Genomic DNA, 16,614 nt, shown 5'->3' with positions numbered 1-16,614 from the left:
CTAGGTACGCCACAGGATTTAATGACCCTATTCTTACTTTACTGTTGATGTAGGCATTGTCCCCCCACTACCACCACATACCCACCCACTATAAAGAATTAAATTAAAGTTGTATTAACATCAAGCAGCTTTCAAATTACATTATAAGCAAATAAAAATAAAATATTTTTAATACATTGCTAATTATTACCTGCATCTTTACCTAAAATGTTTTGCCCTAGCTCTCACTTTGATCTTAATCTGCTACTTTATTATTTTGCTGTAGTGCAATCACACAGGTCTCCTTCAAGGCTCAGTAACACCTCTCCATAAATTATGTGGAAGAGGTCTGGAAGTGGGGATTGCATCTATTTCTTATCCTCAGTGAGACCTCAGGAAGGAACCTAGTGATCAAAATATTATTAGAAGTGCTGTAGAGCCGTTTCTTGTATGACTGGATGACCTATATTTATCTTTTTTTCTTAGTTGTTTAAATTCATGCAGAAATAAATGGCTAGATTGAACCCAATGACTTCATTAATGCATTTCCCTTTTTTAAACCTCTATACCATTTGAAAGAGGGCACAAATCTAATTATTCACTTCTAGAATTGGATACTTTTTAAATTTAGTAAAAATATTCTGGCACAAGTGTCAAACCTTAAAAAAGGAAGTCATATTGAGCATTGGAAAACAATAATAATAACTAATAAAAATAGTACACATTTAGGGCTCGTTTTACAAAGGTACGCTAGCATTTTTAGCGCATGCACCGGATTAGTGCACGCTACCTGAAAAACTACCACCTGCTCAAGAGGAGGTGGTAGCGGCTAGCACACGGGGCATTTTAGTGCATTAAGGCCCTAACGCACCTTTGTAAAAGGAGCCCTTAATTTTCCCCACTACCAAATTTCCCCACCCCGCCCGGCTACTTTTTCATGCCACCTGGCTGGAAAAGATTTCTGGGGAGAACACTGCATATGAGATCATATAGAGCATCTGCCACATAGTCCACACCTTCCAGCACCAGCTGGTGACAGGCATCCTCCTTGACAGAAGAGCAATCTTGTGTGATCAGAGGAGCAATCGGTGCAATCTTGTGCGATATGCCCATGCTGCAAAAGGAGGCTGCAGCCTTAATACCCGAAGAAACCACTTCAAAAACCTTTTTCAAGATAATGTCCACTTTGCAATTCTGGGAATCCTTAAGCACTACTCCATATAGAAACATAGAAACATAGAAGATGACGGCAGAAAAGGGCTACAGCCCATCAAGTCTTCCCACTCTGCTTACCCACCCCCTGTCTATGCCCTAATGACCCAATTTTCTTATCTTGACCCTCGTAGGGATCCCAAATGGGTTTCCCATTTATTCTTAAAGTCTGGCATGCTGTCTGCCTCGATCACCTGCACTGGAAGCTTGTTCCAATGATCAACCACTCTCTCTGTGAAGAAATACTTTCTGGTGTCGCCATGAAATTTTCCGCCCCCGAGTTTGAGCGGGTGCCCTCTTGTGGCCGAGGGTCCCTTGAGAAAGAAAATATCATCTTCCACTTCAACACGTCCCGTGAGGTACTTAAATGTTTCGATCATGTCTCCCCTCTCCCTACGTTCCTCGAGAGTGTAGAGTTGCAATTTGTTCAGTCTTTCTTCATACGAGAGACCCTTGAGCCCCAAGATCATCCTGGTGGCCATCCGCTGAACCGATTCAATTCTGCGCACATCTTTACTGTAATGTGGCCTCCAGAATTGCAGACAGTACTACAGATGAGGTCTCACCATGGCCCTGTACAACGGCATTATGACTTCAGGCTTTCGGCTGACGAAACTTCTATTGATACAACCCAATATCTGCCTTGCCTTAGATGAAGCCTTCTCCACTTGATTGGCAGTTTTCATGTCTGCACTGATGATTACTCCTAAATCTCGTTCTGCTGAAGTCCTAGTTAAAGTTTCTCCGTTCAAGAAGTACGTCCTGCATGGATTTCCGCTTCCGAGGTGCATGACCTTACATTTCTTAGCATTGAAGCCTAGCTGCCAGGTTGAGGACCAACTTTCCAATGTAAGCAGGTCCTGCGCCATATAATTCTGTAAACTGCATTCACTTACTATATTACATAGTTTGGCGTCATCGGCGAATAGTGTTATTTTACCTTGAAGCTCTTGAGTCAGATCCCATATGAATATGTTGAAAAGGAGTGGACCCAGGACCGAGCCTTGCGGCACTCCACTGGTCACCTCCGATGTTTTAGAGAGGGTACCATTAACCACCACCCTCTGAAGTCTGCCACTCAGCCAATCATTGACCCATGCATTTAGTGTCTCTCCTAACCCCATCGATTCCATCTTGCTTAGCAGCCTGCGGTGTGGGACACTGTCAAAAGCCTTACTGAAGTCCAGGTACACGACATCCAAAGACTCTCCCAAGTCCAACTTTCTTGTTACCCAGTCAAAGAAGCTGATGAGATTGAATTCGCAGGACCTACCCTTGGTGAATCCATGCTGACTGGGATCCCGAAGATTCCCTTCATTCAAGATTTTGTCCAATTTGCTTTTAATTAGTGTTTCCATGAGTTTGCACACTATTGATGTGAGACTCACCGGTCTATAATTCGCAGCCTCTGCCCTGCAACCCTTTTTATGCAGAGGACCGACATTAGCTAATTTCCAGTCCAGGGGAACTTTCCCCATCACTAGGGAGGGCCATGCGCTTTGTAACCTGCACCACTGCAGAATCGACCTTAGGCTGCTTAAAGAGCTGCTGGAAATATGGAGCCATAGGATAAAGCTCAGGGATGTTCCATTGCTCCGTAACCATGCCAGTGAGCTCCAGATGTGCAGAAAAAAGGACGTCAGAGCATTAGAGTGGTTCATGACCGAACATTGCAAAGTAGAGGGCTGAGTCTCCAGCTTGAGCTCTTTTATGCCATCAGAAATGAAATGGTGGACGGACACAGATTTAAAGAGTCTGAGGATAGAAGGGTCCTCACCCAAATCCAGACTCTGTGAGGTATCCTGCCGAACCGTACTGCATCATCCAGAGTGGAAGCAGCATCAGCAGTCAGGAGAGGCATAGTATCTGTATGCCAACTGAGGCAACCAGGACCTTAGTGACTGGCATGAAGGACCCCTGCAGGGGTGCCTCCAGCAATGAACAGCTCAGTTTAGAAATGGGTAATGTGCCTGCCCTGGTTTATGCTTTCTACAAGCGCTGAATAAAGGCAGGTAAACACTTACACCCTAGAGCAGCTGCCGTGTCTTGTTGGGTCATTGGTGCTGTAGAGAGCCCCCTGACTTAGTGTGCTTACGTTTGGTGCCATTATCCAAAATGGCCACTGGACAGGATTTTCTAACCTTATCCCATGCCAGCTCCACAGCCGAAGAGGATCCAAAGGAGGCGAAGCCCAAAGTTCCTGCCCGATCCTCCTGCGCATTGTGGTACACAGACACCCATCCACTGGTAAACCGGTGCAATCTATACATGTATTCAACAGAATAAGGGCTGAGGATTCCATCCCAAACAATTTTAAGCAAAATTGAGGGGCTTTGAGGCAGAATTTAAGCTTTGAAAAAAAAAGATCGATAAAAATCCAAGATGGCCACCACCAGAAAATTTGCGCCAAAAATGGTAAAAACAAACATTTTAGAAAAATAAAAAAAATAGTGATTTGGGGTTTGGGGAGGTGGGAGACCTGAACCCTACCCTCAGAAAAACACATTTTTCAGACCACCCCCCAAATCTCCCATAATAATGGAGGTGTACTCATGTCTGAAGTGCCTTGCCTGCCAGCTCTGTCCACTGTAGCTGAATGGAGGAAAAGTTTCAAGTTTATTTATAGCTTGTATCAAGTATCTGGTCGGTTTACAATAATAGAAATTAAAAAAATATTTAAAATTGCTTAAAGAAAATAATAAATTGAAATAAAAATAGGGGGATTGAGGCCAAGACAAGGACGTAATTAAGATGTGTAGGAGACAAGAGGAAAGAGGGGGAGAGGAAGATTTTAATTACACTGTGTAAATAAAAATAAAAGGAAGGAAAGAGAACAAGAGGGGAAGCGGGATGTCACTTTCTGAAAGTGTTTCTCCATTTATTAGTTTTTATTTTCCCTTTTTTGGATTCTCAATTGGAATTTTGATAGAAATGTTTTTAAGTTGTGTTTTGAACTTGTTTAGAGAATTTTCAGAGCGGAGTGGTGGCATTGCATTCCAAAGTGAAGGCGTGACTGTGGGAAAAAATGGTGTTTCTAGTATAGTATAAGTCCTTGATTGAGGGGACTGTTAGTAAGTTCTGATTAGTGGATCTAAGGGCCCTAGCAGGGGTGTGTGGGATGAGATATTTGTCTAGAAAGGCAGGCAAGTCCTAATTTTGAAGACTAGAAGGAGGATCTTATAAGTTGTTCTATGAGAGACTAGTAGCCAGTGAGGCTATCAAAGTAGTGGGGTAATGTGATATTTTTTGGCTTTATAGATGAGTTTGATTGCAGTATCTTGAATTAGTTGCAGTCGATGGGTTTCCTTTTGGGTTATTCCATGGTAAAGTGAGCTACAATAGTCTATGTGTGACATGATCAGTGAATAGATTAGAGTTTGGATAGAGGTAGGTTCTAGGACTGAAGTTATGGAACGAATTAAACGGAGTTTGTAAAAGCAGTTTTTGGTCAGAGAGCTAATTTGGTCATGGTAGGTAGAAGTTTTAAGTTTGGATTCAATTTGAAGGGGAGCAGAATCGATGGTAATTTGTCCAGTTAGGGAGTCATTGTTTTTAAGTGGGAATAGAATCCCTCGAGATTTTGCTATATTCAATGAGGCCCCGATTCTCCAAAAGTGCGTCCCGATTTTAGGCAGCTCTAGGCGTCCTATAGCTGTCTAATCAGCCAATCGGGATGCACGTTTTTTTAAAAAAAATGCTCCCCAGGCAGGCCTGAAGGCGCCTCCGGGAGCCTAGGGAGACCCGCAAGATGCCTAAGCTCGTCTAAGGGCCTTAGGCGGGCCTTAGGCTGAACCTAGGCGTCTCCCTAGTAGAGGAGAAGCTTAAAATGTAGGCCAGCAAAATGCTGGTCTACATTGTAAGTAGACGCGGCCGCTATACTTATCGCGGCAAGGGATCTCTCTGCCGCTATAAGTATAGCGGGCCGCGGCCTGTCCGATCGCTGGCAGGAGGGTGCCCAATCCCCCCTGCCCGAAGACGCACCCTCCCGACACTACCGACCGCTCCCCCCCCGACACTACCGACCGCCCCCCCCCGACATTACCGATCTCCCCCCCCCGACAATATCGATTGCTGGCAGGAGGTGCCCAATCCCTCCTACCCGAAGACGCCCCCCGCCGCTAACAACCCCCAATCCTCCACTCCACCAAACCTGTTCTTACGGCGAGATGGGTCTTGCACGTCCAGCTGGCAGGCAAGCCTCGTCGAAATGAGGCGGGCCCGCCCCTTCCCGGTCCATCCCGCCGAAGCCTAAGGCCTGATTGGCCCAGGCTCTAGAAGCCTGGACCAATCAGGCCTTAGGCATAGCGGATCCGCCCATCCCCACTAAGTCTAAGATCTGATTGGCCAATGTCGGGGGGGCGGTCGGTAGTGTCGGGGGGTGCGTCTTCGGGCAGGAGGGTTTGGGCACCCTCCTGCCAGCGATCGGTCAGGGGGCCACGGTCCGCTATACTTATAGCGGCAGAGAGATCCCTTGCCGCGATAACTGTAGCGGGCCGTGTCTAATCTAACCCGATTCTCTAACCCGTGTCTGTAACATGGACGCCGGTTTACAGAATCGGGGTTTAGTTTAGGCCGATTCTGAATAGGACGCCTCTCCCGGGCGTCCTATACAGAATCAGGGTCTAGGTGTCTTGCGGGCCTCGCCTTCAATATAGGCGGCCTGCCTGGGGAGCATTTTTTTAAAAAAATGTGCATTCCGATTGGCTGATTAGACAGCTGTAGGATGCCTACAGCTGCCTAAAATCGGGACGCACTTTTGGAGAATCAGGGCCTGAGAGTCTTGGTTCAAAGCCATAAGCTTAATTTGTCTAATTTGAGATTAATTTCTTGGATGTCATTAATGTTAGCTGGGTTGATAGGGTGAAGAAGTTGAATATCTTTGGCGTAGGCAAAAGGGGTGAATCCAATGGATTGAGCAAGAGTCAAAAGAGGGGCTAGGAAGATATTGAATAGTAGGGGGGGAAAAATTGAACCTTGTTGGAAGATTGGGGAGGAGGAAGTTTCTTTGGAGTGAACTTGGAAATTCCGGTCAGTGAAGGAGGAGAAGAACCAAAGAAGAGCTGAATCGGATATTCCACTGTTTTCAATACGATTAAGGAGTAAATCGTGGTCAATCGTGTCAAAGGCAGCCAATACACATCAAGGGAAATCAAGAGAACTGATTTTCAATGGTCATGATAGTAATACATGGTGGTGATGAGACCGAGCAGAGACAGTTCCGTCGAATAGTTTGAGCAAAATCCAGTTTGATTTAGATGAAGGGCATTCGCTTGTTCGAAGAATTTGGAAATCTGGCAAAAAAAATTTTTTTCGGTTAGTTTGGCAGTGAATAGTAAGCTGGCAATAGGTCGGTAATTGCACTATCTTCCCTTCCACTTTTTTGTCATCAATTATTTGATTTTGAGAGATGATATATATTTAAGGCCTTATTATACATTAACATAGGTCGGTAATTGGCACGTTGAGTTTCATCCAGGTTTTGTTTTTTAGTTTGGGGAAAACTAGGGCTGATTTCCAAGATTTCGGAACAACGTTGGTTGAAAGACTTTGGGTGATCATTTCTAGTAGGTATGCATCAAATGATGAAAAAAAAAAAAGGGTTTTCTGCCTCATAAATATTCCAGTAGAATCAATCCTCAAGATCTTTGGGCTGCCTGCTGGACAGACCCGACCAAAAACTCTGCCCCCTCGGAGCCTCTCCACACGACCTGGGGCAGGAAACACAGCCTGTGCCCTGATACCCCAAGGGCTGTTACTCAGGATGCAAACAGCCAGTGTTTAAGCCTCTGACAAGGTCAGAGGGCAAGCTAGCTCCAGGGGGACAGACTCTGAGCTGAAAAGGGTGACAACAATCAGGCTGGCCCCACAGGTCCACATGAAGCTTGCCCTGTGAAGCTGCAGTCCAGTTCTATGGAAACTGCTTACTTTCCTCCAGCAAAGGGGTCTCACGGCACCAAAGACGTTGAAAATACAAAAACAAAAGAAATGAACTTTAGTAAAAAAAAAAAAAAGAAGCAGAGCAGATCAGAAAGACTTCTGCACAATTCACTTGCAGAAAATGACAACTGCAGGGAGTTGTGTCTATCTCTGAAGTAGGAGGAGCACATGGAGAAAAAAAAAAAAAAGAGTATGGACTTCTGCAAGCCCTGGTTCACAACAATGGATTGGACGCCTTGTGCACTGAATCCAGAAGGGACATAGCAGAAACACTAGTTGTGGGTCCTTGCTCCAGAAGAACCTTCAGCAATTTCACTGCTAAGACAAAACATTCTGGCTAAGAACTCTAAGAGGAATAGGAATAGCTGCAATTCAAGAGAGACTACCAAAAATAAGATATCTTAATAAATAATATTTACCACAACAGTTCCCTGGGGCTGGACTGCTAATGGTTGCCCTACTGCAACGACTTGCTGATGAGACTCACTTGATGGGCTTATCATCTGCACATTCTGTCCTTGTATAGAATATGCTAAACAAACAAGTCATCATATTTAGAGTTAGCATTCCCAAACACACTAATACATATAATAAAAAAAACATTGTTTGTATCTCATTCCAAAAATATAACCGATTCTTTATATGGTTAATAAGGTATACTGTTAATAAAAAATATGAAACTAATAAGTGTCTAAAGCTAACATAAAATGTAAAAAAAATGAGGAATCAGTATTATGGCTGAAAAGAAACCCCACTGTACCTATCAACCCAATTCAATGTGGTATCCAAAATGTAATGCATCACAAGGTATCCCAGCCCATTTAATGAGCACCAGTATTCCCACCACACTGCACTATGCCTATCAATCCACTGGGAATGGCTTAACAAATATTTCTGTTCCATATTCACAGATGTAGAGACAAGAGTAGAACACACATTGAAATGGAAATGTGGCACACTCTATGCCAGGTTTGTCTAGCCTCAGCCCATAGAAGCTCTGTGAAGTCCTCGACAATGCTTCAACGATCCTCCTGCTCTACCCCAAATGGTTCAAGAAAGCCCTGTGAAGTCCTTCAATGAGATTCCTGCTGCTATGCTGTGACTGATCTAACCAGGAGCACTATCTACATGATGCAGGAAGTTGAGGCTGGTCCCATGGTAACAAGTCTCGCAAGACTTAATACCGTGAGACCAACTATAACTTCCAGTGCAGCACGGCTCAATCTCATGGTCGTAGCAGAGAGAAATCTTATAGAAGGACTTCATAGGGCTTTCTTGGACCACTCATGGCAGGGAAGGAGGATCATCAAAGCATCACAGCAGGAAAGGAGGATCCTTCAAAGTATCAGGCAGGGAGGCAGAGAACCCGGCAGGGAAGCAAGCAATCAGGTAATGGGAACAAGACAGGGCGAAGGTGGTGGGGGCTGTACATATGAGAGAGAGGGAGAGAGAACTGGTGTAGGTTGGGAGGGGGGAGAGAGAGAGAGAGAAAAAAGAGAAAATCAGCCAGATACCGGGAAACAAGTAAATGGGATGACAGAAGTGCAAGCAAAAAAAAAAAAAAAAAAAAGCCGGGAAGGGCAAGGGTCAGAGGAACAGAAGAAAGCATGGAGTTTCATTTTAAAACTGCCATTGATATTTATGTTACAGTGGGGAATAGTGGCAGAGCCACAAGGCAAGGGGGGCGCTGTGCCTCCTCCACTTTGGGCTCTGGTCTTCTCCAAACCTGCGCTCAATCTATTAAATGGCTGGCAGAGATGCTACAGCTCCATTAGTCAAATAAATTCGCTGCTGAGCTGCTCCCATCTGCTGATGCTTGGAGTCCTGGGTTACTGCAGCAGGACCAGGAAGGGAGCGGCTCAGCAGGGAATGTTTTTGACTGATGGGTCTTTGGCATCCCCATCAGCAAAGTATTAGTTTTAATGCCCAGGGGTTGGAGGGAATATGTTGCTTTCCCCCCAGTTCACTTCTGGTACCCCCAAAATCAGAGGGGATTGCAACTGCAATCTTCTCAGCCCAGAAACCTGCTGCCTCTTCTCTCTTGGGTCTGTGCTAATAAGCAACTTAAGAAGGAGTGGAGACCACAACTCTCTGTAGCCTATGCTGGTTCCATTTATGTCAGGGGAGACGGGACCAGTAGCAGCATTCACAGAGCCACAGTCTCGTGTTACTTTCTTTGTTGTTCAATAGCATAGACTTGGTGGAGATGCAATGGGAAGGAGGAAAACTGTGCTGCATAGAGTTGGATAGGATGGAAGACAGAGAAACAGGGCAAGACTGGATGGATGAAAGGGCGAGAGAAATGGGGCAATACTGGATGAGTGGAAATGAAAACATACAGGGCAAAACTGAATGGGAGGGGAGAAAGATATAAAGAGAGAGGGGGCAATAATGAATAAGGAGGTGGGGGGAGAGAGACAGGCGATGATGAATGGGCTAGAGAGACAGCAGAGAGGGGAAATACTACATAGGAGAAGGGAGGAAAAAGAGATAGGCAGTGCTGGATAGGGGTAGAGAGACAGACAGGGGACAATACTGAATGGTGCAGTGGGAAGGGGTAGAGAGACAAACAGAGACAGACAATACCGGATGGAAAAGGGGAGAGGAGGAGAGACAGAGGAGATACTGTATGGCAAGGGGCAGAAAATCAGAGATAATACTACCTAGGGGAAGACAGGAGGGTGGAATGGGAGAGAAGAAGAGAATGTAAGTGTGCTCATGCTCGTGTCTTGGCCCTCCAAATGTTACAAAATATTAAATTTGGCACCCGATAAAAAAAGATTGGACAAGCCTGCTCTATTCCATTTTCAGAGCTCTGTATTCATGAGGAGCTAGCTGAATTAAAGGTGAACAAAAGTAATGGTGACAGATAGCATGCATCCAAGGTTACTGAAAGAACTTAGGGAAGTTCTGGTGGTTCCATTGTCTGATCTTTTCAATACTTCTTTAGAGTTGGGAGGGATCCCAGAGGATTGGAGAAGGGTGAATGTTGCTCCACTCCACAAAAGGAGAAGCTAGAAACTACAGGCTGGTTAGTCTGACCTCAGTGGTAAGTAAATTAATGCAAATGTTTCTATAGCAGAGAACTGTGAGGTCTCTGGAATCCAATGGACTACAGGACCATAGCAGCATGTTATCACTAGAGGCAGACCTTGTCACACAAATCTGATTAATTTATTTGACTGGGTGACCAGACAATTGGTTCAAGGGACAGTGTAAGATGTAATATATTTAGATTTTAGCAAAGTCTTAAACATGGATCCACACAGATGACTTATAAATACACTAGGTGCCCTCAGAATAGGCTCAAAAGTGACGTGGGGAAAAAATCTGGCCTCGTCCCCGGGAGCTCAGTCCCTGTCCCCACCCCATCCCTGCGAGCTCGGTGCCTGTCCCCGCAAACTTTTCTCATCTGCACAAGCTTCAAATAGTTAGGATTTTATATTGAACTTATTTTATTAAAGTATAAAAAGAAACAATATTCTGTACAGTTGTCATTTTATAAATCACAAATAATACAGAGCAAGGATCAACAAAACCTGTCTCCCCCCTCCTCACAAATAATCCCTCCACTATTGAGAAAATTGAAGTCAAATTACTATAGAATGCTACATAGAAAAATCAAGCTAACACAATACTTCGGTCATAGATGTCAGGAATAGTGTTAGGGGAGTGCAACTAGGGCAACTGTCCCCTGGTCAGAGAGAACCCTAAGCTAGCTGGAAGCTAAAAAAGCATGGCCTAGGCTTTGCAGTCTCTAGTTATGTCTACTACCAACTTTAGCAGGATACATTTTTCAAATCTGATATATTCTAATCACAAAATAGAAAATAAAATTATTTTTTCTACCTTTTATTGTCTTGTCATTTTATTCTTCACATCACACTGGTCTCAGGCTCTGGTTTCTATTTCCTTCTGTCTACTTACTCACCAGGGTTTCCTGACCATTTGACATGTCTTCTTTCCCCATGCTCACCATTCATCTTCCATCGCTGTGTATGTTTTTTCCCCATGTTCAGTATCTCCCTTCTCTGTCTCCTATATTTTCCTTTCTAGTATTTCCCCTGTGCCCATCTCCCTGCCTTCATCATCAACATTATTCTGTTACCTTATCCCCTCCCAGTGTCAATCCCTTGTGACCTTATGCCCCCCTCCCAAGTCCAACATCTTTCTTCTGTGTTCTCTTCTCCCTCACGTTTAGCCATTTCTGTGTCTGCCATTTCCCTACTGTGTCCATATACCACCCCCATGCAGCATTCCCCTTTGTGTCCCTGTTCCTATGCTCCCATCCATGCCCACCATCTCCCCTTTTTTCATATATCTCCCTTTAATGCCTTCTATGGCTTTCCTGCTGGAGAATCCAGAAATAACTCTGGGAGAGTTATGTGTCCTTGCCATATGATGTCCAGCACCGTCTGAGGGGATCAGTTCCTATTCCTAGAGGAACTCTGACAACTGGCCTTCAATAAGTGGAGGCGCGGTTGGCGTCATTGGGATTTCTTGGAGGTGGAGTTGGTACGAGAACCCGAAGACTGCTGGCATCTGGGGTTGCTATACCATTGTCTGTAGCTCTGGGAAAATCTCTGGTCAGATAAGCCCATGGAATTCTGGTGAAACCTACATGAGGGATGACTATTACTGCAACTGCCTCCAGGAGTTGGTCAAGGTTTGTTATCTGGGAGGGATTAAGGGTGGTGGTCTGCCATACTAGCCATAAAGTCATCCAGCCCCTTTCCAAAAAGTATTTGTCCTTTAAAAGGCAGTCTGCTTAGGGTCACCTTAGAGGCTGAATCTTCAGCCCAGTGGCAAATCCAGAGTGTTATGCAAGCTGACTCTACATAAGCCAAAACTTTACCCAGAACCCTTATGAGGTCATAAAGGCAATTGCCATATAATCCACCCCCTCGAACACTAGCTGGGGGCAGGCGTCCTCTTCCACTGATGGATTCCAGTGCAATCTCGCGTGACAGGCAAGTGCCGCAAAAGAGGCAGCTGCCACCATCTTAATGCCCGAAGAAGACACCTCAAAGAGCTTCAAGACCATATCCACCCTGCAGTCCTGAGAATCCTTAAGCATCACTAAGGAAGGCAGTGTGCTTTGTAACCTGACCACCGTGAATCAACCTTCGGCTGCTCAAACAGCTGTTGAAATTCCAGCACCTTAGGATAAAGTTAAGATATAGCTTTAGTCAGTCTGAAGGAACTCTCTGGTGTCTCCCACTGCTGTGCTATCATGAGCCATGAGATCTGGATTTGCTGGAAAAAAGGATGTCAGAGCATTGGAACAGCTCATGACTGTACATTGAGATGAGGAGGACTGAGCATCTAACTTCAGTTCCTTTGTGGCATTCACAATAAAATGGTAGACAGAGGCCAACTTAAGCAGCCGCAGGATGGAGGGGTCATCACCCAGATCAGGGCTCCCTGAGACATCGTGTGTAACTATTCCACAAAGATAATCAGTTTTATCCAGGGTGGAAGCAGTATCCAGCATAGTATCAGTGTGCCAAGTAAGTCAGTCTGGGTCTGTACTGACTGGGGTGCTGGGGATCTGAGCATTGACCTCCGCAAAGGAATGCACTGGCATGGAAGTCTAGCTGGGCCCATAAGGTATGTTCTCCACATAAGCTGAACAAATTCTGGGGAAAAGCCACACACCGGGGCTGGCAATGTCTCCCTATGGGCCCTAAACAACATAAGCGAGGTATCCCCGGACTTGTCACGCTTACATTTTGCATTGCTGCCAAATCGTGCCCATTTCCTGTACTCACACCAGCTCCCCAACCCTAGAGCAGTCCAGCTCTGCAGCAACTACTTCCTTTCCTAGGCAGAGAACCCCTCCAAAAAGGGTCTCAAGGCACCAAAGCCACTGAGAAAAAGATTATCTTAAGCAAAAAATATGAAAAAGCAGAGCAGATCAGAAGCACATCTGCATGGTTCGTTTGCAGAAATAAAAACTGCAGGAGTCTCTGTGTTCCTCAGCTAACCGGGAGGAGCAGAGGGAAAAAGGTGTTTGGTTTTCTGGAAGATCCAGTTTGTTGAGATAAAACATCCATCGTATTGACTCCAGAGGGGAATTAACAGAACAATGGTTAGCATATCTAGGTTTTTAAAAGGTTTGGACAAGTTGGGGGAAACCATTGCTTACTCTAGGATCAGCAGCAAGGAATGTTGCTGCTAGTTGGCTTTCTGTCAGGTATTTGTGACCTGGATTGGCCACTGTTGGAAACAGGATACTGGGCTAGATGTATCATTGGTCTGACCCTGTATGGCTATTCTTATGTTCTTATGGAATGAGGAGGCATAGGATGAAGGTGAAAAAAGACAGACTTAGGAGTAACCAAAAGAAATACTTCTTCCCAAACAAATGGAGAATGCATGTGATGACCATCTGGTGGAGGTGGTAAACTGAAGTCTTATCTGAATTCAGGAAAGTACATAGGCCCCCCAATATTCAGCGGCACTAAACCAGGCAGTTCTGCTGAATATCATCTCTGACCACCCATGTCAAGTGGAAGAGATGGCAGTTATGCGAGTGCCAACAATATTCAGTGTTGAAACCTGAATAGCTAGGCCAACCAAAGTTGAAACCAGCTTAGCTAGGCCAACCAAAGCCACTGGGACCTACATAACATTTTTTTTAGCTCTCCTCCTAGCCAGCAAGCCACAAAACCCCATTCCAGCCCTCCTGGAACGACCTCCCCCAGGTCAACTTGATATCCTTGGTAGTCCAGTGGGGTAGGAGTGAAGGCCACTCACTCCTGCCTCTTGCAGCTACTAAAAGAAAATGTCTGCCACAACCTCTTGCGATAGTCTCATGGTATTACATAAATAATAATAACAACAACAGTTTATATACCGCAGGACCGTGAAGTTCTATGCGGTTTACAATGATTAAAAATGCTACAGATTGAGTAGAACTAACATAATTAAAATCTAGTGACTAACAGCTCTAGAGATCAGTTATTGTGGGAAAGATTGTGCCAATCAGCTTCCTAAGTACTTTAGGAACAGATATGTTTTTAGGTGTCTCCTAAATTCCCTATAAGTATTGGTAAGCATAAGTAATTGTTTCAGGTCATTACCCCATAATGTTGCTTGATAAGAGAAAAGATGCTGGTGATGTCTTTTAAATTTACATCCTCTAACAAGTTTGAGCTTCTCTTATGTCTATTGGTTAAAAAGGGAAAAGGTCGGTTATGTATTTGGGGGCTAGACTGAAAAGTATCTTAAAGCAGAAACATCCAAACTTAAACTTCACACGTGCCTCTATCGGCAACCAAAGCAGGAGTTGGTAGGAAGGAGTTATAAGATAGAATTTCTTCAGCCTGACCACCGCATTTTGCACTAGTTGTAATCGCTGCATATTCTTCTGGGAAATTGCCAGATAGGTGATATTATAGTAATCTAGTTGGTTCAATATAAGGGATTGCACCAAGATTGTAAATGATGAAGCATCAAAATATGCTCTAATGGACCTAAGCTTTCAGAGAGTAAACAAATCCTTTTTAACCAAAGAGTCCACCTGGTCTTTCATGGTTAGACCCTGATCCAGTGTTATGCTCAAAACCTTCATAGTAGATTGAATAGGGTAACTAAGCTTTTTGATGTTGCTGCAAGAGGTTGTGGCAACCATGTTTACTTAGCAGCTGTTAAAGGGCAGGAGCAAATGGCCTTTGTTGCTGCCCCCATGGACCCACTGGATCACAAGGGATATCAGGTAGACCCAAGGGGGCCTACCATGATGGAGGGATTCCGGCATTCGTTCCAGGCAACATAGGAGAAGTTTTTGTGGCTCACAGGCTTAGAGGAAGGGGAAGAAAGGAGGGTTTTTTTGGGAGATTGGGGGAGCTTGAAAAAAAAAGTTATGCAGCAATCAGCTGAATATTAGTCAAGACTCGCATATGCTCTGGTATCTGTGACCCTTTCAGTTAGCCCCAGATATTCAGTGGTGGTGCCTGGACACAGCCTGGTACTAAATATTGGGGGTTAATCTCACTGGCGACGGTACATGTTTTAAAAAAATGCTGACTGCCACCGGCTGAATATCAGCTGTAGGATCTCTAAGGGAGAGGAAGAGATAATAGATGGCATGGATAGGAAGACTGGATAGGCAATTAAGTCCTTATCTGCCTTCGTTTTTCTATATTATATCCAATTCACCAATGTACCCATGTCCTCTAAAACCCCAATAAACCATATTGTACCTTCCATCAAACCAAAGTACTATCTAATGCCCTTTAGCCACCCTATTATGCCAAATAATCCACCAACCCAAACTCTATTCCTTCCACTATTCATTCTTGGATAGCCTTAAGAAATATTCTAAACTAACTATTTTGAATCTAGTCAGAAGCCAATATAAAAATAAATGGTATATAAATTTAGCAATTCACTTAGTTAGGGTCTGGGTCAGTTCAAACAAGCCTCATGTGTTGCTGTATTTGTACACTGTGCTAAGTCTTTTTGGATGGGCACTTACAAGGAGAAATTAGGTTCTTACCTGCTAATTTACTTTCTTTTAACCTCTCCAGACTAGCATAGGACCCCACCCTGTCTATTGTCGTGTTCTTGTGTGAAGATTTTCATTTTTCAGTCGGTTTCTAGTATTTTTCAAGGGCCAGGGAGATTAAGAACAGCGGCTATGGCTTGGCTGGCGTAGCTGTGGGGACGTTTGCTATTTGCATTTGTTCCTTTGTATTTTCCAACAGTGTTCCTGTTTTATTTGTTGATACTCCTGTTTGTTTTCTGTATATATTTCTTAGTTCTGCTTGGCTATTCAGCAGACTGAGGTAATTAGGGAGGGGTCACATGATATGTACAGTTCTAAAGTTTTGTCTCAGTCTTCACCTGCTGGTCTTGATGAGATATATACCCGCTTGCAAGGTTAACCTATGCTGGGTCTGGAGAGTTGCTAAAGAATATGAGAAATAAATAAAACTAATAACAGCATTGATTGGTTCAATTAATTGACATTTAGCTATTTTTTATTTAACTTTTACATGGTTACATATTACACAACTATTATTTAATTAGTTGAACTGATCAATTCATTTCCTAAATAGCACTTGAGGTCCAGCTACATTAACCATAAATCCCCAGCTGAGGGACCTGATAAATTCCCTTACTGAATGTTTTCATTCTGTTCACTGACTATTCTAAAATTAGATTACAGTGAATGTTGTTTTTGTTTTTTCCAAGTCTGTTTTATAGACTAAGTGGGGCTGAGGGCTGGTAGGATTAAGCTGGACACAGTAGGCAGCTGTAGGTTAAGTGGAAATTGGTATGACGAGCGAGGTGATTAAATTTGCAGACGATATAAAGTTATTCAGAGTAGTGAAGATACAGGATTGCGAAGACCTGCAACGTGACATAAACACGCTCGAGGAATGGGCCACGACATGGCAAATGAGGTTTAACGTGGATAAGTGTAAGGTGATGCATGTTGGTAACAAAAATCTTATCCACGAATACAGGATTTTCAGT

The 16,614-nt window shown here is 44.1% G+C and overlaps 1 protein-coding gene across 2 annotated transcripts in view; it reads right to left on the bottom strand.

Annotated features, from left to right (window-relative positions):
* Positions 1–16,614, bottom strand: part of MON2 (MON2 homolog, regulator of endosome-to-Golgi trafficking) — a 522,785-nt gene that overhangs the window by 277,224 nt on the left and 228,947 nt on the right. For both annotated transcript variants that reach the window (XM_033958262.1, XM_033958263.1), the window contains exon 15: positions 7,548–7,660. In XM_033958262.1, the coding sequence (XP_033814153.1) occupies positions 7,548–7,660 (113 nt within the window). The remainder of the gene's footprint in view (positions 1–7,547; positions 7,661–16,614) is intronic.

The sequence above is a fragment of the Geotrypetes seraphini genome, chromosome 9 (assembly GCF_902459505.1).
Source record: "Geotrypetes seraphini chromosome 9, aGeoSer1.1, whole genome shotgun sequence".
Taxonomy (NCBI): Eukaryota; Metazoa; Chordata; class Amphibia; order Gymnophiona; family Dermophiidae; genus Geotrypetes; species Geotrypetes seraphini.
This window is presented reverse-complemented; position numbering and strand designations above follow the sequence as displayed.